Source organism: Anser cygnoides, chromosome 33 (assembly GCF_040182565.1).
Source record: "Anser cygnoides isolate HZ-2024a breed goose chromosome 33, Taihu_goose_T2T_genome, whole genome shotgun sequence".
NCBI lineage: Eukaryota > Metazoa > Chordata > Aves > Anseriformes > Anatidae > Anser > Anser cygnoides.
This window is the reverse complement of record NC_089905.1, coordinates 1,414,423-1,439,992: the sequence shown is the minus strand read 5'-3', so window position 1 is coordinate 1,439,992 and position 25,570 is coordinate 1,414,423. Positions and strand designations below refer to the sequence as shown.

The 25,570-nt window shown below is 51.4% G+C and overlaps 1 protein-coding gene across 2 annotated transcripts in view; it reads right to left on the bottom strand.

Moving 5' to 3' along the window:
- SMG5 (SMG5 nonsense mediated mRNA decay factor) overlaps positions 1 to 24,870 on the bottom strand; it is a 28,112-nt gene extending 3,242 nt beyond the window's left edge. For both annotated transcript variants that reach the window (XR_010827097.1, XM_066985935.1), the window contains exons 1-19: positions 24,712 to 24,870; positions 17,955 to 18,053; positions 17,211 to 17,334; positions 16,392 to 16,548; positions 13,471 to 13,560; positions 12,073 to 12,162; positions 11,083 to 11,161; positions 10,403 to 10,528; positions 9,869 to 9,937; positions 7,962 to 8,170; positions 7,681 to 7,818; positions 5,876 to 6,577; positions 4,181 to 4,350; positions 3,826 to 3,901; positions 2,969 to 3,144; positions 1,829 to 1,987; positions 1,541 to 1,600; positions 1,070 to 1,229; positions 592 to 682 (exon numbers count right to left, since the gene is read on the bottom strand). Coding sequence is in view for 1 of the 2 variants with exons in the window: in XM_066985935.1 (XP_066842036.1) it covers positions 592 to 682; positions 1,070 to 1,229; positions 1,541 to 1,600; positions 1,829 to 1,987; positions 2,969 to 3,144; positions 3,826 to 3,901; positions 4,181 to 4,350; positions 5,876 to 6,577; positions 7,681 to 7,818; positions 7,962 to 8,170; positions 9,869 to 9,937; positions 10,403 to 10,528; positions 11,083 to 11,161; positions 12,073 to 12,162; positions 13,471 to 13,560; positions 16,392 to 16,548; positions 17,211 to 17,334; positions 17,955 to 18,053; positions 24,712 to 24,788 (2,852 nt within the window). In the remaining variant the exon portion in view is untranslated. The remainder of the gene's footprint in view (positions 1 to 591; positions 683 to 1,069; positions 1,230 to 1,540; positions 1,601 to 1,828; positions 1,988 to 2,968; positions 3,145 to 3,825; positions 3,902 to 4,180; positions 4,351 to 5,875; positions 6,578 to 7,680; positions 7,819 to 7,961; positions 8,171 to 9,868; positions 9,938 to 10,402; positions 10,529 to 11,082; positions 11,162 to 12,072; positions 12,163 to 13,470; positions 13,561 to 16,391; positions 16,549 to 17,210; positions 17,335 to 17,954; positions 18,054 to 24,711) is intronic.
- Between the last annotated feature and the right edge of the window lie 700 nt (positions 24,871 to 25,570).

Below are 25,570 nucleotides of genomic sequence, written 5' to 3'. Positions count from 1 at the left end.
GAAAGATCAGAGTCACTGAGCTCACACGGAGACTGTCGCACAGACTGAAGTCAATGCCCTACAACAGGTCTACCAGGGTCCCCAGGCACCTTTGGCAATGCTGGCTTTTATCAACCAGAATAATACCTAAAGGACGGCTCCAGAAATCCCTTGTGAAACCCCTCAGACCACCTCCCCCCTCTCATCGCCGTGGCTGCGTGCACTCCACAAATCCCGCAAGTGTTTCGAAGGCTGCCAGCCCCGACACAGGCCTTGGAGGTGCAGTTTGTCTTTGCAGAAGTGCTGTCGTTTGTCCTGCTGCAGCAAACCCGGGCAATACTGACAAAGAGCTGCGACTCCGCTCCTCAGAAGCAGCCACATCTCATGGCCAAGCAGCAACTACAAGCCCATCTGGAGAACCAGCTGCCAAATCTGTTACTTCACCACCTCCCCCCTTGCCAAGTGCATTCCTGAGGCCCGGCTTTCCCTTGGCCCACTCCTCACTCTGCTCTAAGGGGCGCACAGCTTGCTCCCACCTCTGATGTCTTCTTCCATCCCCCAATACCCCCGTTACAAAACCAAGGGCAAAGCGCATCACTCTCCCATTCTCACCTGTTTCCCTTTTTAAATTCTGCCTCCAGATACCGGATGCTGTCTCGAGCACCTGCGTTATCCTTTTTCAGGAAGTCTAAGCCATCGATCACTAACAGAAAAAAAAGAAACAAAGACATCTGGCTTACAGCTACACTTCTGCAAGCTAATCCAGATGTGTCAGGAATTTCTCATCCCACGGAACTCTCTCTCCACCGCAGCAGTTGCTGGGACGGGATGCAAAGGGGAGGGTGAACTGGGCCTCTCTCTATTTATTTTTTTTTTGATACACCATGTTAGATCCCAAGCATGAGCCACGCATAAAGCAAGCCCCAAAAGGGACACGCAGAAACCGTGTAGAACGGCTCCAGCAGCTGAAAAAGGACAGCAGCAGCAGGATGGGAGGCAGCCACCTTGGCTCACGGCGCTTGCTTCCCGGCAATGAGGGAGTGGGGGGCAGGCAGGCTCAGCTGCGTGACACGAAGCAGAGCTCCCGTACCTATTCGAGGGATGATGATTATGAACCTCCCGCTGGTGGCCAACTGCTTGACAACAGCCAGGTGCTGGCAGAGGGCCTGGGTGTCCGGGACAAGGTAAGGAGACATGGCTGACTGTGCTTTGGGCTGCTGGAGACTCCCCTCCAGCTGAGAAACCTCCAGCTGAAAAACACACGCGCAGAGACACTCGCTTTACGTTACGCTGAACCGAACGATCAAAGGAGGCAACATTTCCCTCACAGTGCTCCATCCGGCCCTTCCAACCTTCCAGCACAGAGAAGTTGTGCAGGAAGCAGAGAGCTGGAAGTGGTCAGTTCCATCCCACCCATCACGTCTGTCTCATGCAGAGAAGACTTCCTACTTCTGCATGGAACGGGAGAAAGAGAGGGAGATCTCCCACCTCCCTTCCCAGTTTCAGACATTTCAGGGGCATCATTCTGCCAGTGTTTAGACAGCAACCAAAGACCTCCTACCTGCAGTCGAAGCTGAGCCATATCTCTCATCAGCCTGTTCCGACGAGCTTCCTCTGCAGCCTAGTTACAAAAACAAGCTTCCAAATCAATTAGCAGGAAACACAAACTGACACAAGCACCCACTTCCAGGAACAGGGTGAAAAGGGGACACCTGAGTAGCTTTTGGAGGGTAACAGGAGCAAAACTTCCAACTCCAACCCCAAATCTGTGACTACAGTTCCAATTTAATAGGAACCATATAGGAAATTGTGCCAAGCAGAGAGAATTAGCCCGCCTCTGCCAACTCACCATGTGAAACTGGGCTTGGGCCTGGTGCAGCAAGTTGTCTTGCTCTGACTGTGCTATGCTGATGAAGATCCCAAGCTCTGAGTTGAACTGCAGGATGCTGCCCTGCAAGCGGGTAATGAAGTGGCCAAAGCTCCGAATGCAGCAAATCCGAACAACAGACTGCAAAGAAGCAGAAAACAATCCTCAAAGGACACATTTCTGATGAAAATGTGCTGCTGAATAGAGAGACACGTGGAGAGGGCTGCGGGAAAGTCTACAGTTGGCCAGAGAGCTGAGAAGTGTTTGGTGTTCGCAGCCTGGGTTTCCCCAGCTCAAGAAAGCTCCAGGAAACATCCACAGGCTTCCCCTCAGAAATCTCTGCTCAAGCTGGGAAAAGAAATCAAATGAAACTACAACCTCTACGCTTATTTTGGGGGCAGGCACTACTCTTTGTTGTGCTGCTGGGAGAAGGCAGCAAAAGGTGAGCTCACATGGGACGTGACATTGATGTTCTTTGCTCCAGCTGCCCCAGCAGGTCGAGATGACATTCAAGACCTCACCCAGCTGGACTGTGAGTTAACACCATGGGGTTACGATGTTAGCATATTCCCCACCCCGAAGGAAGCAGGCTAGTCCAGCAATGCAAAACAGAAGAACAGTTGTTTGGTTTTTTTTTCTTTTCTGAAGACAGCTACACTACCCCAAAATTATCGCCTTGGTCCTTTACATTTGGGAAAACAGACAGAAGTGCTCTGTGAGGGCGCACAGTGCCACGAAACATAAGATTTCACTAACTTCTGCATTTTCTTGAGTAGGATCACAGGATGTATCCTGCAACTCTGACCCTTTCGTCCAAGGCAGGGCAGAGATAAAACTCTTCTGTCCAGACAGAGAGGTCAGGGGATTTCATGCAGCAACGCTGACATGTGACTGCGCTTCCTTTCATAATGAGTCTGACAGAGAAGGGAAGGGAAGGGAAGGCACGCTGGTTTTTTGGACACAGACGACTTCAGCAACCACCAATAACAACATGAACTCAGACTCAAGACGTTTGAATCACTCTGGGGTCTGTTTTGGTAATAAAAAGAACTAGATCTTCACCTGCACTTCCAGAAAGGCAAACGCAGTTCATGCCAAGATTCAGGATTTACCCTGACTCACCTCCTCCACTGCTGAGAAAATTGGTCGGTCCTGCTCAAAGTTAAACCTCTTGTGTGCATTTTTCAGAGGGGGCAGATTTCGCAGGGCCACATCTTCTGGGAGCAGCAAGTTGGTGTGCAGGTCTGGCAGCTCAGCGCCGCTCAGCATGTCCTTGACTTCATTACAAAGGTCCAGTCCTGGAAAGGAGGGAGGAAAAGCATACCAATATATGCTGATTGAAACAACTGATGCAGAGACAGAGGGAAAAATGCTCTAAGGCACAAAATGCGCAATGAACAAGGGCGGAGGTTTATAATTACATATGTACTGTGAACATGTGCTGGGGGAGGAACACTGCTAACAAAAAGGCCACCCACAATACGAAGAGTAACTGGTCCAAACAACCTGCTGAGGTACTCTTCTCTTTTCAGAAAAGCTGTAGTTTGGAGGGTCAGCCTTCCCATTCCTTCCAAAAAACAAGAATCCCTCGAAACTATGCTTCCTAACACCCACATGGATTTTTAGGCTGAGGTACAGGGCACATCATGAGCATCCAAAGGTTGAAAACTGATTTCCATGATTGCCACGATGGAATCGGACCCTTACTTACGGTCTTGGTGATTCCCATCAGGTTGGCCACACAAGGACTTCACGCACACGGGTGCAAGAGTTTTGGTTATAGTCAGCCCTATATAATGGATTAATGGAGCTGAAGTCTACAGGACAGTATTTAACTGGAGAGGTGCTTAAATAAGAAAATAACACATGGAATAAGTCACTTCGCATTGGGCTTAAAGCAAACTGCTACTGGAAACATGGAAAAATCACCGAGGACTAGGCTTGCTGAAACACTACGTTGCCCTTTCCTTCTCCCGTACCTGATTCCTGCAGGTCTGCAGCAGAAGGCAGAAGGTTCAGGAGCACAGACAGCCTGTTCCACAGGCTCTGAGAGCTCTGCAGGAACAAAACACAAAAGGCCACAGGAAACGTCAGGATAGATGTATGCAATAACCAGGCCACGTGGGCTTCCCGTTATCTTTCACAGACCTCAAAATGCTTTAAAAACATAAACTTCCTGAGGCCACAATGATCTTAATTCAGCTGGTGGGGCGTGGAACCTCACCTTCTGTCCAAGACTGGGCCAACAGTTTCAATATGCCCTCAGCAGCCCAGCCCAGCCCAGGGGATCTGAACAGACGCAGCCTTGGACCAAACACCGAGCCCAGTTCCCACCTGAGCACACATGATGATGAGGTCTGTGTTTGTCCTCAGCCAGTCCAGGAACACCTTGACAGTGAGAAGCAGCCCCTCGTTGGTCACGATCTCTAGCTTCTCCTGAAGGGATCGTTCGTTCCTGCAGGATTTGTTACTTGAAATGCTTTCCTCAGAGTCGGATATGTCATCTGGAAAAATAAAAGGAAAAACAAGATGATGGCAGGCATTAAACCCCCCCATATCATAAAATAATAGGCCATAAAATAATGGCTCATTATTTTATGAGCCAGGGGACCATGGGAACTTAAATATTGAATACGTTTTGCAATTTTGTCATTCTACAGACCCGAGGATCTCAAAGCCAGCATCCAGGGCACAGTAACATCCCTTGATGACAACTGCAGGCCAGCTACACAAGTGACCTGACATCAAGGTAGCAGCAAGCGTGGAATCAACTGTGTTCTACTACGGTCCCTTATTTTAATTGCACAGTCGCTTCTGTCCATTAGCTCAGCAATTATCATTCAATAAATGCTCAGAATCAAAAAGGAAGGAAGCAATTTATTCAGAAACCACCCCCAACAGAGTGTTAAAACCATCAACTAGCCCAAGTTTTGAAAGAGCACAGCTGAGGGAAGGGGAGCTCCAAGCCAAAAAGCACACAGATTAATTCATCCTCTCACTTTCTACATCTATAAAGGCAACACGGCCACACGATTCAGATACATTTCTGGATCTGCAGCTTCTGCACAGTCCACTGAATATATAAAGGAAAATGTTAAACAGACCAAACCCCCTTTGTTTCTTTCTTTTCCCCAAACTCTTTCAAGTGGCTACAACGCAAAGCTGGGAGTCACAAATTGCTAACACAACCTAATACTTCCCCTTCAAATCCTAACCCAGGCGGAGCCTGAATCAGGCCCATTGAGTCTGGCAGCGTGATGCAGAAATGTTTCCTTGCTCCAGGGAAGCAGGGAGGAACGACAAACAAGACTGAACAGGCCCGTGTGGTTTTATCTGAAATACAAACAACGCCCTGTAGTGCATCAGATCTCCCTTCCAAGCTGTTTTTTCCCAGAACATTACTCAGTTGCATAAATGGTACGGTAACAGAGAAATTACAGCTCCACCTGCTGTGCATCTGCAGTTTGGTTCAACACTGAATTCAGCGTGGCAGCGTCCAGAGGGTCACAGAAAGTGGCCCTCAACTCCTCTTGCATGCACATAGGACATGGCTTCCAGACAAGCTACTACAACAGCTTTGCGGAGTTGGTAACGTGACGGCTCACGGAAAACTTCCTCGACTGCGTCTGCACTGGGAAGGATCTGATTACAGAGGTTTCACGTGGGAAAGAGGAAGGTAATCCAGACTTGTAATCCCTGCTGGAATTATCCCCAGTGCTATCAGAGGTGCTCAGCACCTGGCTCGAATTATTACTGTGCCTGCTGAGCAGAACAACAGCTAGCGCTGGCTGGCTGCAGGTGTCTCCTCAACTGCGTGTGATCCTAGATGCCAGGCAATAGGAGCAAAGCTCCTCCAGGAAACACCCAGCCCCAGACTTGGACGGTACGTGGGCAACCTGCTCACCCAAACCTGGCCGAAGGAGAACTTGCAGGATAGAAGGGGGTGGATTTTAGCAAACAGACCGCTCCAAGCTCGCAGCCCTCTACCCAGAAGCACAACATGTTTTCAACGATCGCGCTAATCCTTACCTTGCTCTGCCAAGCTGGGTTTCTCCAGATCTCCATTGACGCACGGCTTGTTGTCTAGTCCATCCTTTAAGACAGCTGGCTCGCTGTTTGGTTTCAGAAGGATGTTGCTGAAAGTGGGAGCCAAGCGAAAGCAGCGTTTGGTCTGAAACAGCTGGGTGGACATCGCTTGGAGATTACTGGCTATGCTCGCGTCGTTAGTGCTCAGGGAAACGGGTCCATTCACTGCTGAATCTGGGGTCTCAGTTTTAGAGATGCTTGGGATCTTAGAGTCCCCAAGCCCACTGCCATCTACACAGTTTTTTAAGGCCTCTTTGGGCCCACTTTTGCCTCGGCTGCTTCCCTCATCACCCGGATCATCTTCCATGTCCTCCAAGTCAGACCGAGATTCTTGGCTGTTCATGTCAGAGTCCGTCTCCACATCAAAAGCAGCTTCTGCTTCCTCGTCACTCTTCTCTGAGCCACTTTCTGAGCCATCGCTGCCCTTTGTAGAGCCCTGGCTGGAGTCAGAGTCAAAGCCCTCGCTCAGGTCACTCTCATCCACCTTCTGGGGGTGGCGACGGCGACGCAAACAGGAGAGGCGAGAGTATTTCTTGCTTTTCTTGCAGTCATTCTTCCGTTGTTCCTCTTTGGGCTGATGATTGGCCAACTCAGCTTCGGCTTCTTTCTCAATCGAGTTCAAAGGCTCCCGTGGCTCCTGGTCATCTGCAGACATTTAAAATGAGGCCACAAGTTAGAAAAGCACCGATGTCTCACACAAGCTGCTTGCCAGCCCTGAGCCAGGGGAACCAGCAGCGCAAATTTCAGCCGTCACTTCTATTATTGTCTTTCACCAGAAAGAGAAGTAATGACAACCCTGAGAGAATGACTCACGCTCTAAAAGGGCAGCCGGAAAGACTTGAGAAGCCTGGATTCCTACAGCCCAAGCTGTGCTGCTCCGTTATCAGGCAGCCTCCATGCTGAACGTTGCCAAAGCGGCATAAAACACACAGTTGAATCTTAAATCTTTTCCCCGGCTTTCTGAAGTCTGAGAGCCAAGTGACCCACCCAGCAGGGCAGGAGCGTGTGCCAGTCACCTTGATGGAACCAGCCTCTCCACCTCAGAACCAGACCGAGTTGACCTAATCCCTTTCCTCGACCAACATGCTCCGAGCCTTTCCAGCAGCCCTTTGTCACCCTGCCAGCTTCAAAACCCAGGCAGGGGAGGAGTCGTTCACTGTTGCTTTTGGCCAGGAAAACTCTAGTCTTGCATTCTGTGAAATGGTACAAATTGACTGTTTGGAGGGGAAAGATTAAGTGGTTTTATTCTCTGCTCAACAGGCTCCACCGGCAACTAAAGACCTGCTTTTGTCTGAACAGAGATGAGGCGTGAAGAGTAGGTCCGGCCTCCCCCACAAACTGCTCTGCCCAGGTGTTTTACCTGAGATCACCTCAGTGGAAGAGAAAGAGAGTCCAGCAAATAACAGTGAACGCAGACAGAACATAAGCAGCACAGACTGGGGTAAATAGATGATGAACAAGCTGCCAAAAGACACAAAACCGTAACTCCTTTCAAGGAAGCAAGCAACCCTTCTGTCCTATGAGGATTCTTCTACTCACTGAGAGCATCCAAGTGGAGACTGTCTCCACAAATTACCCGTCTCTGTGGATTGCAGCCCAACAGTCAAAGATCGAGATGTTTCTAGCACCACTCAGGCACGATGCTACAAAACCCATGTCCAGGAGATTTAGGAAAGGAAAGTAAAAGCCACCCCCTTATCGACATGCAAGTGGGGAGACCCAGCTTAGTACCACCTCCGTCCTCTCACCTGTGCCATCATTCTGAAAGGCTGGGACTGGATTTTCCCCTTCTTCTAGCTCTGCCTGCAGGCGAATATTGACGTGATTGATCAGGTGAGAGAAGAGGGCCAGCGTGAAAGCAATGGCTGCGCTGTACTGCTTCGAACCTGCAACAAGACAGCTTAATGAGGCAGAGGAGACTGACCACTAGCCCAAAACACGAGTGCCAACTAAGACTTCTTCTGACTAATTGGACTGCTGACTGTTATCATATCACTTGATTGCTGAATGGCTGAATGGCACTGGTTACCTGCCCTCTTGAGGCTGTGAACACTCATAAAGCAGATGATCACCATGCGGAAGATCAGGAGATCGGGAAGGAAGGAGTAGCCACTCTCATACTCTTCTTCATCTTCGCTGGTTGAGCTCAGATTAGGAGGAGAAGGCAGGTAGAACAAGCACAGATTGAAATCCTCCAGTACAGACTGGCAGAGTGATGTCAGCTCAGAATCCAGAGAGCTTAACAAGAAGAAAAAATTAACAAGAATTATTATTCAAGACCCAAACTCCTGGCAATGACTGTGTGGAGGCTGACCAAAACTGGCAGAAGCTACAGTTCGGCGATCCTTTGCCCTAGGAAAGATAAAGCAAAGGGGAACATAACGCAGGCAACAACAGGTATGAGAAGCAAGCAGGATGAATCAGATTACATTTTCCTCTCCAAAGCTGATAAATTAAAGATAAACTATAACTAGGGCACGTCCTTGCAAAGAGGTGGGTCACCAGAAAAAATGTGGGGTGGGATGGGGCCAGCAGGTGGGCTCACGCGTCGAGTCCCAGGCCCAAAGTGACACTCCTGCAGACTAGCACAGGAACAAACACAGTCCTTATCTGCACACCTCCTGTAATTCAAAGATCTCAAAACCACTTTATATCTAACCTAAATAACCACTGGATGACTTTTTCCCTGGGAGCTCAGGCAGTAGCCATTACGAAACGGGGCACTTCAATGTTACAGACAGCAAAAGTTTCAGATCCACTGCTCAGTTAAAAGGATTGCATCGCAGCACACACGTTAGGGACTCTGTTTTCTCTCCTCCCCTGGCTCTAACTCACAGCCCCGCAAGAACATTCTTCTGTAGCTATTAGCTACTTCAAATGAAGCACACATGGTTTTCAGTATAATGGGCTACAGGAGTCTCCTCCTCACCAAAAAAAAAAGGCAACAAAGCCACACCTGTCTGCAAAACATCTAGCAAATCCTTTTCGGGGGACAACATAACCGGGAAATTAAAGTGATTTCCTGATTTTTAATGCACTAAATATTCATTAAGTGGATATTAAATGAGCCTTGAATTTCTTCTCTGGTATAAGTCAATATTTGAATGCTAACCCCATGCTAGGCTGCATCAGCAAGGGCATAGCCAGGACACTGAACAAAATCATTGTTCTTCTTTGTTTGGCACTCGTGAAATGGTATCTGGAGTACTGCCTCTAGTTTTGGGGTCCCCAGTTTAAAAAAAAAAATAAAGATACTGACAAAGTGGACATAGTCCAGCAGAGGACTGCAAGGGTAACACAGCACATGATGTATGAGAAGAGACAAAGAGAACTGAGTTTGTTCAGTTTGAAGAAGGGAAGGTTTAGGGAGGTATAAACTTTGTTTTCAGATGCCAAATAGGTGGTTTTAAGGGACTGAGCCAGAGGACTCTCCTCCATGGCGCACAGCAAAAAGAAGGGAAGCAACAGGCACAAGTTGCAGTGAAGGAAAATAAAAAACCCTCCACAGTAAAGGTGGTGAAAGACTGGAAGGGGAACCAGAGCGGTGTGAAATCTCTGTCCTCAGAGCCACTCAAAACTCAACTGGTTGAGGCCCAGAGCAACCTCATCTAATTTCACATTTGAATCTATCTTTACAGCAGACCCTACTTTTGGGAAAAGACTGAACCTCTAGAAAGTCTCTTCCAAACTACGCTATTCCATGATGAATTTAATTGCAGTCTGTGTATTAGCCCTTTAAAACACCTGCTTTATTTCAAGGGGTTAATTTAGAATCACCTGAAAACCTCCCAGCAGAAACAGACTTCATAAAGCTGGGACCTTTTGGCAAAAAGCCTCAGCACAGGCACCGTTATCCTGCAGGGAACAGCCTCTTCCCCTTCTGAATGCCTGCTACTGTGAATTATGAATGGAAGACATAATCTGTCATAACCTTACCTGCTCTTTGGTTGCAAAAGGCTCTGCAGGTACATAAAGCTCACCAGCAACCTCTTAATGTCTTTGCACCTAAAAAGATTGTGAAGAAAACACTGTAAAGCAGGTACCCTCCTGCAGGTATCCACCGCTGAGATGGAAAAGGCTAACAGAGCTCTACCAATAGGTAAATCAGGTCTCAACTGATAACTACATTCTGAGGAAACTGCAGAAAGAAAGGTTAGTTTACGTATTTCTGCTTTTCACCCATGTCTCAACACTCCTGTACTGCCACCAGCTCCAGGGGAGAGTGAGAATTACCTCACCTCAACATCTATACCTAGAGAGCCTTCATATTCTCTCCTAAGACTGTGACCTGAGAGACCTAGAATGGGATCTAAACTAGGGCTCCCAAAGCTCTGACAACACTTGCTGCCTCAAATGGGTGACCTACCGGTTCCCGTTTCCCAGAAAGACACTGCTCCTGACCCAGAGCAGGATATTGGTGTCACTGCAAACCCTCAGCCCGCACCCCTCTCCTTTTCTTTGCCCTCCTACCGTTTCTTGCTTGGAGACAACTTCCTGGTTTCACATTTCTTCAGCTGGTGATACATTTTGGCTGCTTTGTCATACAGACGCTTCAGGTTCCCATAGGCACCTTCAAAGGACACTTCAGACTGGATACTGAGATATGGAAACAAAACACATCGAGAGTTACTTTGCCACAAGGTTGCTCACGTTCTATGGCTTTACTTCCCCAGAAAGTTATTCAGGCATCTAAACACGAAGATAGGTCCAGCTTTTGTTTGAACATGCTAAGGAACTTAACTCCCACTGAGATCTGTGAATCCCACTCCGGGCTGCATCACGGCTCTGTCTGCAATGTTTACACGCCTTTTTTAAATTTGTGCCTTAAGGCCATGTTCAGGTATCTTAATTCCATCCACCTCACTGTGCCGGGTGCCTCACTCAGCACTTCCACTCCCCCTTCAGACCTGGCTCTCTAGCCCAGGCACAGGGTCTCAGATGAAACGCTGCCCTCCAAGTGCCACCCTGCGTGCGTTTGTTCAGCGGTCAGCAAGACAGCTCGGTCTGACCAAGGCTAACTTTTATTATCAGTCCTGCCCAAGTGTGAAACGAACCCACCTGACCGAAGTAAAGGAGAAAAGAATCTGGCATCAGCACCCACAGTGCACTGATTCTTTGCCCAGAAAGCCAAGATCCTCGCAGACACTCACCAGCGTAAATAGCAATAGGTGGCTTCCACGTTGTAGTATTTGCTCCCAGCCAATGTCCCCAGCTGATTAAAAGGCATGCCTGTAATGAAAGAGAGGGGCAACGGAATTAACTTAGAATCCTCCAATGGTCCTGCTAGAAAGCAGAGCCTTTCTTCCTCACTCTATTTCATGTGAGAGCGAAAGCAGGTGGCACAAACAATGCTAAAAGGCTGCAGTACAAAGAACTGGACTACTCGATTCTTTCACCACCTTTTTTTTTTTTTTGGCTTTACGGTGCTTTTGGATCCTCTGCACCTTCCTGCTGGCTAGCTGTGTCAGCAAACAATTCCTCCTCCACCTCTGTATTAATAATGACAAGGCCTTGACTCCGTTATACTGTATTCCTCTTGCCATAGACAACATCTTGTCAGCATTTAAGAGTTCTGTCCCACCTCACTGCACTACATAAATGTTGGTCAGTTTTTGGTATTTGGGATCAGACTGAACAAACACCTCAGCAAGAATCCTGCAAAGACAGCATGGAGAAAATATCTTTTTGGAACAACATCCTTTTTGCGATAAGACAGCCTCCCAACTCTTGCCACACCGTGTTCTCGTAAAGTAGTTCCTTTAAAAAGAGACAGGAACACATGAGATTGGGGGTTAGAGGTGGCAGTGGCAAGGCACAGAGATGAGCAATAACGCTCTGCTTCTGGCAGTGGGCAGCTGGGTCTTCTCTTAGCCAAACACAGTTTTACCACATCCATGGAGTTTGACCTTCTCAGATGAGTAAGCTGAGGCCATGTGGGAAGACAACCTTTGCTTTATCTCCTCTGTTTGGCTTGTCAGCAAGAGAGAGCTTCTCATAGAAGGAAGTGATTTTAACCAGAGAATAAAAGCACTCCTCTCTCAGCAGCAGGTTATAGACCTGAACAGGGCGCTACCACTACCATTGTTTTTACGTTAGGGAAACGTGATGTTAATGACCAAAATTTACGGTAACTCACTCACCAATTTGCGGTGCAACAGAAAGGGCTTGATAGTAAAACCGCTCAGCCAGCAGCTCTGTGTCCACTCCTGCCAGTTCGTTCTGATAGCGAGCTGAAAGAAAACCACACACTGCAAATCAGAAATCAGAGGCCAGCACCTTCTCTTCCCTTCTGCAGAGGTGCAGTTTCCCTGTGAAATAAAAACACCCCAAAACCAGAAGTACCGATCAAGAGCCAAGCTTGGCAAAACACAGAAATGTCCAGGGCTTCCCAGGCCTGTTTGAAACACTTAACTACACTGTCCCACACATTACAATCCCTGCCATTTCAAGCGAAGGCGACATCCCTCCACGCTTGTGGTAGCATGTAAGCAAAAAGAAGAAATTCTTCTCCTCCATGTGCTAAGAGCTGATTCATTTCTCCTTGAAATAACTCAGTGTTGTACTCCATTTCCCAGTACCTCAAACAGACTATATTCTACCACAGCACAGTGTGAAATCTAAAGCAAGACAGCTGACCTAATAAAACACAAAACACTTGGCCATGGCTAGACTCAATTTTATTTGGGTGGCAGCGGTGGATCACAGACACACAAGTAGGCATTTTGGAAACCTTAGGGGAAAGCACAGCGAAGAGGCGAGCACGTTTGTCTCCCACCAGCCACGTATGTCACTCTTACCACCCCCATGAAACATTTATTTGCAGTGCATTCCTGAGCTGATTCACGCACGATAATGCACAACAGGTTTCAAGAGCTTGAAGGCTGCTGCTGCGTGTCAAGCACATTTACCCATGACACACTTCAAATAGCTGTTTTTCACACCATTACGTGTTTTCTCACTGCTTTCACACCCACACGTCCACCATCAAGAGAGAAGTTGACACACTTACCACACACTTCAGGAGGTCGTGACTGTGGGACAGACAGGTCTGCCATAGAAAGGATGACACACAGCCAGACACAACGACAAAGAACCTGGGGCTTTGCCGTGGCCCATCGCTCCGGACTGATTCACAATAATGCTTAACAAAGCTGATTTTCAGTCACACTTCTCACGACAGCGGCTCTGTAAGGCAACCTTAAAGCAAGCCTCAACTGCGAAATCAGCCCGCTTTGAGTTTCCTTCACACCATCCAAGCAACATAACTGAAAGCAAAGGCTTCCATTCCTCAGCATTCAGAGATGCAGCTGTTGGCTAAACGCAAAATTCTCATCTACTGGCACACACACAAAAAGCTCCTGCAATCTGCAGCAGTTCAGTTATCGGCAAGGATTTCAGCCTTTACTGATGAACGTGTGCAGGAGAAACCAGCACCTGCTAGTAACTACGGCTGGTGACTTACGGTCACGGGCTCAGTGCTGCCCAGGCACCAGCTTTAATGTGTTAAAGGGTACCCTGAAAGACGCTGCTGCTCTTACCTAGATCTCCGAGATAAACCAGACATCTGTGACATGCCATCTGTGCCCACTCCATCTCCTTCTCCGACGCAGACACGGGTTTCTTGCAGCCTACATGCGAAATACGAAGTCACACACACCGTTGGGTACAGGCAGCTGGAAAGACACACGAGCAGCCCACGCCCCTGCCTGAGACCCCCAACATTTCACCGGCTGGAAACCCAAGATCACACGTTCAGACCACACCGTGGGCTGTCGTCTGCGGCCCCTTACAGGCAAGCAGTGGTTCATCCTCGCTGTCAGAAAGGTGACGAATGCCGTGTAGACACTGATGCTTGCCTCCTCCCCGCTTCCGCTCCCCGCTGATCAGGGGCAGCGCGTGTCACGGCGTGGCGAGCAGTCACCGGAATGACCGTCGCTCAGACTTTGCCTTAACGGTATGCCACAGAGAGCTGGCGACGCCTGCACTCAGATGAGAGGACAAAGGCCAATTCCTGTCTACAAGGCACGTGATCGCGTTAACACAGCGCTGAGCATAAGCTAATGAGGCCTGTAGAGGCTGATTTTGTTAGCATGGCTAATGAGGCCTTTGGATAGGAGCTGGCGCAAATCCCTGGAAGCCAGAACAAAGGCTGAGCACGCCTGCACCTGGCGACAGCATGCAACGCGGACATACCCTCCCTGACACTGAAGGTGGAAATGAACTCTGTATCAAGACTGAGATTTGGATTTCGAATTGTCAAAAAAAAAAAAAAAGGAGGAAGAGAAGTAAAAAAAAAAAAAAAAGGAGAAGTCGGGACAGCAAATCTGTGTTGCAGGCAGGGCAGCCACAGCCAGGCAGGGAGAATTTGCCTCCAGGGAAAAACAACAAACAAACAAACAAACAAACAAAAAAAACACTTCAGGTAGTAGAAAGTGTCAAAAGCAACAGGGGAAGGCTCCAGCCAGCTGACCTGACCTAATTTAAGCTGTGAAATGGGGCTCAGTCCCCGGGAGGGGCTGCAGCTGGGAAGCCACAGTTTCCCACCTCCGCATCAGCACCTTCTCCCCAGCCCGTGGGTTCAGCTGGAGCTCAGGAGGCAAAGGTACCGCGTTTGCCCTTCCTCTCCAGAAATCATTTACTGCCGCTGGGCAAGCCCAGCGTCACCGACGCAGTCTAGGTTCAGTCTTCCTGTTGCCAAGGTCTCTTCTGGAGGAGAAAAATCCCTCAAACAGGAATCCCAAAGGAAGATTTTAAGATCAGTCCAATCTGCAGCCTGAGTTGCTTTCCTCTTGGCTTGGTTTAAAAGGGTGGAAGTGATATCTGGAGGCTCAAGTGACCGGTGAGGAATGGTTCCCACTTACCGACAGGCACTGAGTCACACAACACCACCGCACGGCCTCGAAAGCTGCGTCCAAACACGCTACTGGATCTATCCTCCCTTTCCTTTTTCCTTTTAATCTTCTCATTTCCCTTTATATAACAATCAAGTTGTCACCACCCCAATTTGTAGTTCGTGTGGGATTCTTCCACGTCTATCTTTTCGGGATATGCAAGGTTCCATCTGAATTATTAAGTTACATATTTGTCTGCTGCATCATTTTAATTCTAGAGCCCAAACACATTGAGAAACCTGAATACGGGTAGCCTTTCAAATGTGATCACACCCCAGGGCATAAACTGATCTAGAATGTGCATTTTGAAAATTTATTAATTCTGCCGTGCCGAGATACATTTCTAAAATCAACAGTTGCCAGGGACATCTGCCTTATCAACTGACATTTCAAAGCCGATCATGATACAATCATCTCCCAGAAGCTAAGAATAGGATCCCAGCAACTAAAACGTTCTATTGCTAAAGGTGTACTGACTCTGATTTCTGTTGTCCTCCCCACTGCTAGCTTGAAAAACGCCACTTAAACCCTTGCTAATACAGTTCCCCAAAATTCGGACGATCCATTTCTCAGCTGGACTCACCTCAGACAGAAACAGGTACCTTGAGGTTGCTGAGCACAACCCAGGAGCAAAGATGAACAAAGTATTGCAAGATAATCCAGGATGTGAATCCATATACAGCCTTGAGCTGTTTCAAGACAGTGAACGCTTACTCCTCCTCTCCTAACAGCTAAGATACTTCCAATTATCCTGCATCTAAGGGCACACACAGAAGTGGTTAGCTGAGGCAGCTAACACCCAGCTTGCTGTGCTATAGGAGCTTCCTCGTCTTCTCAGCCCAAGATTCAATGGCAGTTTCAAAGCTACACGTGGTATGTGTACGAGTAGGAAGTACGCGGGGGAGTACAGATAGAGGGGCACCAAGAGCAGGAACCGTGTCTTACATCTAGTCAGTAGGGCATTCTGATAAAAAAACATGTTGAGTTCAAGGACCCGTTCCCCCAGCGGCCCATTTGTCCACTTTCATTAAGCTCTTCTAAAACAATCTGTACAGTCAGAAGTACTCTGCCAAGCCTCCAAATTATTTGGAAGAAATTCTTTGATTTACTCTGAAGGTGGTGAGGCACCGGAGCAGGTTGCCCAGAGAAGCTGCCCCATCCCTGGAAGTGTTTAAGGCCAGGTGGGATGAGGGTTTGAGCAACCTGGTCTAGTGGAAGGGGGTGTGGAATGAGATGATCTTTAAGGTCCTTTCCAACCCATTCTATGATTCTGTGATTCCATAAAAATCTGCCATCACCAAACATTTACTGAAGGGTTTTCTAACAGAATTTTCTTGCTGTTAGAAACCCTTCTAGCTTCCAGAGTTTAGTATTAAATAAAAAAAAAAAAAGCATTATGGAAAAGAGAACAGGGAGAACAGGACAGGCTGTTCTAATCAGATAACAATCTAATCAGAAAAATAAAAGACAGCCCCTTGAGTGCTGAAACAAGGATGGACTAGCACAAGGGGAAGCCTCCTGTCTGGGATCCAGGCCTTCCCCAACAGCCCCAGACACTGAACACCAACCTATTAGAGGGTCCGTGACATGCGTCCAGTCGATACAGCACTGCAGCTCCAGCTGATAGTGAGACTGGATGTAGAGGAGAAGGTGCTGGTAAAATCCTATGCCAGCAACTAAGTGAGTCCGGTACGCACACTCCAGAGTGCTGCGGCTGTGAATGTGCTGGAGGAAAGAGAGGTGAAAAGACGTTACTGCAGTCCAGGTAACATTTTAGGCTGGAAACCCAAGTTATATGAAGCAAACCAGTGGGCAGCTCAGCTTTAGTTGGTTTTGCACAGTTCTGCACCTCCCCTTGCTCAAGTGTTTTATCTAGTAGTATTTACTAAGGGTCAACACCAGGAAGGAGAAACACTTGGAGCAACAAAGAATAAAAGTAAAATCAAGGTGGCTGGTTAGAACACGCCTTAATTACATTCAGACAACCAGCTCACCAGGAGACAGTTCACAGCATTAGAAAATACAGTGTGAATATTTTGTATTTTCCAGTGACCAATTCTAAGGGGGAAAAAAAAATATCAGCACTGACAAAGCCTCGTAAGTCCATCACTGGCACTCATTCTACATGGAAAACGTGTTTTGTGAAGTTGGGAAGACAAAAATTAAGTAAATGATGCTGGAATATACTCTGCAATGGCAGCCCTCTCAGCAGATCGTTAGAAGTTACCTGCCCACAGCTAGACAAAAAGCGTATGTCAGGTCCACAACTGAAATTCAGGACTGCCCGGTGTTCAGATAACAACACCTCCAAGCAAATAAAGCTTTTAACTTGGTCTGGCGCACTGCCTGGCCAGAGGCTTTCTCATGCCAGAGCAACAGATACTTACCTTTTTATTTGTTTTAATGAGCTGGATAACTTCATAGTAAACTTTTCTCCAGAGCAGTTCTTCTGCTTTTCTTCCATAATCCACTGGATGCAAGAACATCAGCTTCACACACAGCTCCCGCAGCCTGAGAGAGACAGCAAAGAATTCGTGTTTAGCCACAGCAGCTTCAAACACGGCTGCCGCTACACGAGCAAAACCGAGGGAAATCTGAATTAATTACGATGGATGAGCTAGGCTATCTGGCGATGGCACAGCTTGTGTTGCTCCCACACAAGAACATCTGGAAAAGCCTACACCAAACCAGTTACCAGGGCTCAGCTGGCCACCAGTAACTTCTTAAATTGCAGTAATGTAAAAAAATTGTCTATGACCACAGGCTAGAAAGAAAAGACAACCCCACTAGGTATCTTCTGAACCTGATAAAAGATTTATCACACACACACACAAAGTTTCTACATCACACTTTTTTTTTTTTTTTTAAGATAATTACAAGGAAGGCACCAGCCAACAGCTTATTTGTATTATAGTGGCACCTGGGAAAGCCTCCAGCCACAGACTCTGGGGCTAGGTGTTGTTCAAATACCTGAAATCTAGCCTCTGCTCCGAAAACCTGGAGGAATCCGTTCTCAGTGGGTGCACCACAAAGCGAATACACTGTGAAACCTTTGATTCAAGACGTCCACGTGTTACTCCACGTGGGTTTTTCCAGAGAAATACAAAAAACGATTGCCCCGCCCAACTTACTTGTTCCTCAGGCTGATGTTCTCTGGCTTGAACACTTCCTGATACGCTGCCTTATTACCAAGGATGAGATCCAGTCGATGAACAGCCTCTACCACTGCTCTGCAAGGGAATAAATACATACAGAGGAGCTTCAGCGCGGGTTATCTGAGGTTATTTTACAAGGTCTGGAGTCTCTGCATGGAACCACACATTTCATTCGTTATAAAATGAATTAATTCCCAACGATCGCTATTTTGATAGGGCGAGTCAAACGTCCACCAAGTCCTGCTTCCTTACCAACTGATCTACAAGAGAAAGCAACTTATTCGCCAAAATTTCCTCACCTTCGTTACTATGATTCCTTAATTAAAGGTCTTAAAGATCTCTAGATGACAGGTAAGAGAGGGATGCCAAAAGAGTCTAAAACAGGAAATTTTTACCAGCTTTTCCCCCTGAATGTCAGCTAAAAGACAGAACAAGCCACCTAGAAGCATCCAAGTTGTGCAAAAACACTTGTGTGAGTTGCTGCCTGAGACTTCTCCTTGAGGAGGAATGCCGCCGCATGTAAAATCAACACCCAACAGTCCGAAGCTGCGAACAAATCAGCCTACAATTCCAGGACACCACAAGGAAATAAAACCAGTGACTTACGGAAGCATTAGCGCTGAGAGAAAGCGCTCGCGCCGATATCTCACGGCCAGGTCGCTAAAGCAGAATCGAACAGCCGCGTGAAGCCCCCCTTTACCGAGAGAGAGCACCCCTAAGCCTGTGCTTGAGGTCAATAAACTGACTCCTGAAGCTACTCCACTCCACACGCTCCTCTTTTAAGAAACGTGTGCTCCAAGCCAAGCCAGCCGTCGGCTATCAAACCCCCCGGGTACTTGTTCTCTCCCTCCACCTCGCATCTTCCCACTGTTCCTTGTTTGCTCCAATTCCTCCATCACTCCTACCGCTGCGCTCGCAGAGCTGACGGAACAAGAGGCTGCAGATGTGCTGCAAGCACACGGTCAGACCGGCCTGTGCAGAGCCAACCTCTGCAAGGCAGAAGGGGTGGATGCTGCTGCCAGTTTCCCCCCGAGAAATCTCCATCCTCTGCAGGAAGCAAACTCCCTGGCCACGCTCACAGCGCAGGGGAACTGCTGGTCCTTCTCTCAGACGGGCGTCGTGTCGTGGACAGGGCACTCGCGTGGCATTTGCGAGTAAGAGCGTGCAAAACCATACGCACGGACCGAAACCGTCAGCGCTTCCTTGAAAACCACAGGTCTCACTCCAAGGTAACAGTTTCAGACGGCAGCCCCTTACCAGCACGGCAGATCTCCCTCCCAAATGCACTGCACCCAAAGGAAGGAAAAAAAAAACAAAACACAACACTTCCAAACATCTGGGAACTCAACGAGAGGTGTCCCATCTCATGCTACGTCTTGGGAAGCCAGGAATAACTGGGAAAAAAAAAATTTGCTTTCGGTAAACCACAGAACCTGACAGAAGGAGAGGAGTGTAGGGAAGACTGTCCTACACGGCGACTTGGGAGATGGAAACACCGCGGAGCGGAACCGACTTCTTCCTAAATAACCACGGAGAAAACCGAGAACAGAGTACAAGTCACCCAGAAGTCTGCTACTACCCTGGATGCCCACAGCCACTTCTGCTCGCTAGCATCTTCCTCACGTGGCGTGAAGACCCTCTGCAATCCCTAACAACCTGACACTCGCAGGAGCGAGAAAAGCAAGCAAGGAAAACGCGTTTTCTTTGGCAGGTTTGGCACGCCGAATACGAAGCAGTGAAGCATTCATCCAAGCTCACAGCATATCGACGGGGGAAAAAAAAGAAAAATAAACCTCCACACACCCCTCGCTTCCCCAAAAGTCACCTCCCCAAAGCAGCGGGCAAGAAACACACCCTGACTGCAACCTGCACCTCGCGTCCCATCGCTACCTCCCAAAGCCCTCCTGCAGCGGGAAGCGATCGGCGCTGTTCACGGGGAACTGATTTGTTTCCTGTGCAGAAGGGCGAGCAGAAGAAAGGGGAACTGCCGATTCGTTCGATTCCCAGGGAGAAGCAGAGGCAATCTGGGATCTATTCCCAAAACGGGCAGTCTCTCTGTCTTCAAAAGGGCTGTAAAAATGCTTTGGCCGTACGCAGAACTGGCAGCTGCCGGGTGTCGGACCCCAGCTCGCACGTCACCGACGCCACCAGGTGGGAAATGACTTCGTCGTGGGCACCTGCACCCAAGGACACAGCCAGCCCCTGGGGGAGCGTCACACGTGCAGGCATGAAACCATGCGTCCAAATCCACGGGTGCACGTTAACGGTACCCAAAGGCCCAACGCTGGCCCCTTCTCCTGGCATTTATTAAACTCAGGTTCCTTTACGGGTGCGTGGCCCAGGTTCTCTCACTGCTCGGCAGCTGACACCCCGGACAAGCCTCTTTTTTTTTTTTAAATACCTAAAAAGGTGTCATAAAGCCTTGTTAAAAGATCCTCTCGAGTCCAACAGCGACGGAAACGCATCTTGACACTGCGCAGGAGGACACTGGGGAAGTGACCCAGAACGCGTTTGCCAGAGCCCCCCTTCTGGTGCCTACCATGCAGGCAGCACGATACGAAACCGCTGGCTACAAAACGCAACCAAGCAGTTAAGGAAAGAAGCCCACTGACACGCACCGGGGCTCTCAAACGCCTGCCAGACGCGAAGTACAGAAAGGTTTCCTTCCAGGGACGTTGAAGGGTATCTCACCGGACCCTCAAGCACAAGGGGAGGGCATCCGGGAGGGCGCCCGCCTCACAATTATCTCCCACAACAGCCAGACCCGGCCACTTGGAGACACCGGTCCCTTTTGCTATTTTTTTTAGGGGGTTCCTAAAAACTTGGTGGCTCAAAAACCGCAGGGCAGCAAGGTTTGCCTCGTAGGATGCAGGTGCCTGTAGGGCACAAGGCAGACACCCCGAGCTCTCCTTATTAGCACAAGCTCCAGGAGGAGGCAGAGGCAGGAGCGGGGTCTGCGATGGCCAGCGGTGACTTGCAAGGATCAGACACCCAGCGGGAAGGGGGGGACACGGGGAGGACAAAAAGGGACCGGAGCCAGCCTCGCTTCGAACGCATTAGGCGACACCAAGACAGGCGCTGCAAACCGTGCTCTAATTAAAATGCTATTTAGCGTTTGTGCTTCGGGCGGCTGAGACCACGGGCTGAGTTCTACGCGGCAGTCAAGAGGCCAAATTTCGTCTCAGGAACCGGTTTTGTGCCTGCTGGGTTTAAACCTTGCTTCCAGGCAGCACATCGGAACCGCGGAGGTGGCAAATCAGAGAGCAGGCGATTAAAAGAACCGAGCGCAGCACGCCACGCCAAGCAGAGCGGAGCCGGTCCGACGCCGAGTCCCCTTCGGCCAGGCAGAAACCGATCCGACGCCTTCCATGCGTCCCCACCGCTCCGGGATGGGGCGACACGGCAGGGAGAGTTATTTGTCCTCTATTTCTTTATTTCATGCCATCACCAAGAGGCACAGACTCGGAGGAGCACGACGTTTCTCAGGGAGAGGAACTGCGGCCGTTCACTTTACCCTGGCATGCGTCGGCGCGCAAATAACGCCGCCCAGAACAAGGCTGGCAGGCGAGAAGAGGAGGGCAAAGCCACGCTGGAGCTGGCAGCTGCCCAGAACGCCGTAAAAAAAGATATCCGGTCACCCTAAAATAAGAAAGTACATCGTAACAGCAGCCAGCGTAATCCAGTTGCCACATTCTGAGGTGAAACTCAGGGATTATCGGTCGGGGAAGAGTCAAAGGGAACAGAACAGAGACACTCAGCAAGGACCTGAGCTCGACTCCCGCAGCAGGCGGCCGCAAACCTCAGCCCGTGCCAGCGCAGTCTGTAGCTGGGTGACACTCAGCAACATCTGGGATTCAAAAGCTCGCTTTAATCTGGCGGCCAAAAGTTTCCAGAGGCTGTCAGCCACCGCGCAAAGCGCCACGTGCCTCTTAAAGGAGAGTAAGACGCCGCTTCACCTAACTGAACCTCGGGCTGAAACGGAGAAAAATTGTCAAGGGACTGGTTGAGGTGGAAAGCTTGCTAGGGGAGCTATCAACGAGGCAGCAAGAAAATTCGTGGCTGCTGCAGATATTATAAACCCTGCGCTGAAACCACAACGCTTCCAGCTAAAAGGAGACAGAGATCCCCAGGAGCTGTAGTTTTCTTCTTCTACTGCAAAAACGCCATAAGAAATCCCTCCCCTCATTCTGCCGCAAGAAGAAAACCACCTCCTCCTCCTCGCCCTGATGACCGGTCCCACGTCTGGTCAAAGGATGCTCGCCCGTGAGCTCCAGCAAGGCGGCGAGGCGCCGCTCATCAGGCGATCATTGCCCACGCGCCTCCCTCATCCGCTGTGAGCGCAGAGGAAAACCCGTCCCAAAGCACGCCGAAGGAGGTTTAAAGAAAATGCGTTCCGTTTCGCCACACGCGTCCTCGCCAGCCCTCTCCGCTCGCCCCAGCAGGCGACAGGAGGCGAGGCGCTGTGCTGCGCTAGCTCAGCCTCCAGCAGATGCGGAGAGAAAACCCCCGGGATCCGGTGGGGTGCCTCGGTCTGGCAGCAGAGAGGGATCTTCCGCAGCCCCGGAGGTGTTTCTGGCGCGCTAACGGAGCCCACCCCTCGGGTTAAGCCATTTTACCACCGACCTCGCAAGAAGAGAAAGAAATCCACCTCATCTAACCTCAAAGGGCAAAGAACAGCACGAAGAACCTGGATGAAGCACGCCAAGGCAACAGCTTTTAGTCACTCCAACCTGAGATTTTGTGCTTTGTGTTTTCAGTCGAGGATCTTGCCGGGTTTCTCAGAGGGAGGCAAGTTTAGAAGAGGGCGACGAGGCTCGGAGAGATGAAAGGGCCTGCCCGATGTCACCGAGCAAGGCGGTGAGACGAAAAGCAAAGGGGCCGTGCCTAAAAAAAAAATCTGCGCCTTCGCCACCTCCTTCACCTCTGAGAGCACGCTGCTGCCCCTCGACTCACCCACGAGCCTGCTTTGCTGCTGGAGAAACGGAGGCAGAAGGGGGCAACGGGTGGGACGTGCTCACAAAACGAGGCATCTGCGGAGCACCTCAGCGCCGTGCCTCAGCCCTGCTGGGCCGGGGAGACCGGGGCCGCCAGAATTTGGCCTCGACGCCACCCAGGCAGCGCAGGGACGCGAGCGAGAGCAGAGTCCCAGGGAGCGCTTCTATCACGCGGGCTCGCAGCAGCCGCAGCCTTGCCCTCCTTCCAGCGGCCCCTGGCCCTAAAAGCCTTCCAGTTCTTCCCCCGTGTGCCACCGACGCCACGCACGCCCCGTCGCGGCCTCCCCTTTCCCTGGGTGTCCCGAGGGGGCAGGACATCTTACCCATGTCCTTCTGCATCCTCGCATCTCCTACCCCGGCCCTGTGGACCCTGCACGACTCCCTCCTCCACCCCCCTTGTCCTGACCCATTTCCCTGCCCCCCCCGCCCCCTTTGCCTGCCCCCCTTGCTTACCCCCTCACATTTTCCCTGGATCCCCCTGCCTTTCCCCCCCCCCCAACCTTGCCTGGATCCCCCCCCCCCTCCTTCTCCCACACCTCCTTTTTTCCTTTTGTTTCCACTCTTTTCCCTGGGATCCTTCCCCACCTCCCCCCTCAAATTTCCTTCACCCCAACCTTCCCTAAACTCCACCGTCCCCTTCCCCAGTTCCCCCAAACCTTCCCTACATCCTGCCATCTCCTTCGCCCCCTTCCCTGAGCATCCCCCCGATATCCCACAGACCCCCCACGTCCTCCCGCCAGCCCCTAACCCTCCCGTAACTCCCCCACGTCCTCCTCTGCCCCCCCAGACCTCCCCTGACCCCCCAATCTCCCTTCCCTTGCCCTTCCCACACCCCCAGCCCCTTCCCCCCGATCCTCCCCACTTTCCTCGTACCCTCCCACCTCCTTTCTTTCCTCCTGGTCTCCCCGCTTTCCCCCTTTCCCCTCCCCTTCCCCTGATCCCCCCCCTTGTCCCCGTGATCCCCAAAACCCTCCCCGCTCTCCTCGATCCCCCGATCCCCTTCATTTCTCCCAGTCCCCCCGATTTCATCCCGTCCCCACCATCCACCCCTGCTCCCTGGGATCCCCCCCTGACGCCTCTGATCCCCCTCGGTCCCCTCGATCCCCCCCAGCCCCCGTGATTCCCCCCAGCCCTTCTCATCCCCGTGGTCCCTCCTGGTCCCCTTGATTCCGCCTGATCCCCCTGCTCGCCCCCAGCCCCCTTGATCCTCCCCAATCCCCGGGATCCCCCCTGATCCCCCCGATCCCCCCCAGCCCCCTTCAACCCTCTCGGTCTCCTCGATCCCCCCCCGGTCCCCCTGATCCCCCCTCACCACCTCGGTCCCCCCGGGATCCCCCCGATCCCTCTGATCCCCCCCGATCTCCCCTCACCCCCCTGGTCCCCGGGATCCCCCCGATCCCCTTCAACCCCCTCGGTCTCCTCGATCACCCCCCCGGTCTCCCTGATCTCCCCTCACCCCCCCGGTCCCCGGGATCCCCCCGATCTCCCCTCACCCCCCCGGGATCCCCCCGATGCCCTCCCAGCCCCCCCGATCCCCCTCAGCCCCCTTCAACCCCCTCGGTCTCCTTGATCCCCGCCCCCCCCCCGGTCCCCCTGATCTCCCCTCACTCCCCCGGTCCCCGGGATCCCCCCGATCCCCCCTCACCCCCCCGGGATCCCCCCGATCCCCCCTCACCCCCCCGGGATCCCCCCGATCCCCTCCGGTTCCCCCCTCCTCCCCGCCCCCCCCGGCTCCTCACCGGTACAGCCGCTTGGTGTGCAGCACCTTGGCCTCGGGCTCGCCGCTCTCGCTGCCGGCCCCGCCGCCCTGGCTCATGGCTCCCCGGCGGGGGCGAGGCCCGGCGCCGCCCGCCGCCCCCCGCCGCCCCCTCAGCGCCGCCCGCGCCGCCGCCGCCGCCGCCCCCGGCCCCGCTCGGCCGCCATGGCTGCGCCGCTGCCCCCTGCCCCGCGCCCGCTCTCGCGAGATCTCGGCGGAGGGCAAACATGGCGGCGGCCGGGCCGGCTTCACCCCGCGAGGGCCCGCCGCTCGCCGCGCCAGTACTTAGTGCTGGCAAACGGGCCGGCCGCGCCGCCCCTGAGGGCCGCCAACATGGCGGCCGTGCCAGTACTAAAGGCTGGCAACATGGCGGCCGGGCCGGCGTCACTCCGGCGGCCCAAGGAGGGGGGGGACGGAACGGCGCTGGGAAGCGGGGCCGGGGAGGCGCCGGCTGCCGGTTCCTTGGGCTGCTTTTTCCCCGCGGGCCCCGGGGGGCTTCCCCGCGGCCGCCTCACGCCGTGGGTCGGGCAGGAGCTGTGGGGCTGGGCCGCCTGCCCGCTGGCTTCCCCGGACAGCCTCCGAGTGCCCCCCGGTGTCGCCTAGCACGCCCTAGAGGCCCCCCAGGGCACTCCAGGGTGCGCTCCGAGCCTCCTAACGCACCGCGCGGGCAAAAGAAGGAATAAATAATAATAATAACTAAATAATGTAAATAAATAATGTAAATAAATAATAAATTCTTTTCCTGGAATCTAGTGTCCTCCAGCGGAACCGCAAGGGCTCTCGAGTGCGCTCTCGCGCATGCTGCGAGCCTCCTGTGGTCCTCCGCTGCGCTCTAGATCCTC